The sequence below is a fragment of the Charadrius vociferus genome, unplaced genomic scaffold (genome assembly GCF_000708025.1).
Source record: "Charadrius vociferus isolate BGI_N301 unplaced genomic scaffold, ASM70802v2 scaffold2716, whole genome shotgun sequence".
Lineage (NCBI taxonomy): Eukaryota > Metazoa > Chordata > Aves > Charadriiformes > Charadriidae > Charadrius > Charadrius vociferus.
In genome coordinates this window covers 1-707 of record NW_009648932.1, presented here as the reverse complement: position 1 = coordinate 707, position 707 = coordinate 1, and the positions used below count along the sequence as shown (strand labels likewise).

Below are 707 nucleotides of genomic sequence, written 5' to 3'. Positions count from 1 at the left end.
CCCCCCCCCCCCACCCCCAAAACCTCCCCAGATCGCGGAGTTGGAGAAGCGGTTGGCGCAGTTGGAGGCGACGGTGCGGTGCGAGCCTGACAGCCAGGTGAGGGGCCGGGGGTCTCTGCCCCCCCCTCCTCCTGCCCCCCATCCTGCCCCACTGACGCCGTTTTTCCCTCCCCACAGAACCCGCTGTTGGTCGGGCTGAAGGGCACCAGTCTGGTGGTGAGTCAGGAAGGGGGTGGGGGGCACACGGGGTCCCTTTCCCCCCACCCCGTGCCTGTAGCACTTGGGGGGGAGGACACAGAGATGATGGGGGACAGTCCCGGGGTGCTGCCGTGTCCCCCCCTCACCCTCCTCTCCCTCCCCAGGACGCCGTGCAGGTCCTGCAGGCCAAGGTCAACATCTTGGACGTGGCCGTGCTGGACCAAGTGGGAGCCAGGCTGCAGGTGAGGTGGTGGTGGGGGGGACACACACAGAGGTGGGTGTGATGGGGCCGTGGGGACGGCACTGGCCAAACTGGGGGTGGGCACTGCTGGATTTGGGGGCTCACCGTCTGTTTTTTTCCCCCCCCTCTTCCTCCTCCTCCTTCACCCAGAGCGTCCTGGGGAAGGTGAACGAGATCGCCAAGCACAAGGCAACCGTGCAAGACGCCGATACGCAGAGCAAGGTAGGGACCCCAAAAGCCACCCCGGAGCGGTGAGGGGGGGGGAGGT

The 707-nt window shown here is 67.3% G+C and overlaps 1 protein-coding gene across 1 annotated transcript in view; it reads left to right on the top strand.

Moving 5' to 3' along the window:
* Positions 1–661, top strand: part of DCTN2 (dynactin 2 (p50)) — a gene marked incomplete at both ends in the record, with an annotated part of 4764 nt that extends 4103 nt beyond the window's left edge. Inside the window, 4 exons of the mRNA XM_009887343.1 lie at positions 32–97; positions 178–216; positions 363–440; positions 590–661. Of these exons, the coding sequence (XP_009885645.1) occupies positions 32–97; positions 178–216; positions 363–440; positions 590–661 (255 nt within the window). The remainder of the gene's footprint in view (positions 1–31; positions 98–177; positions 217–362; positions 441–589) is intronic.
* Between the last annotated feature and the right edge of the window lie 46 nt (positions 662–707).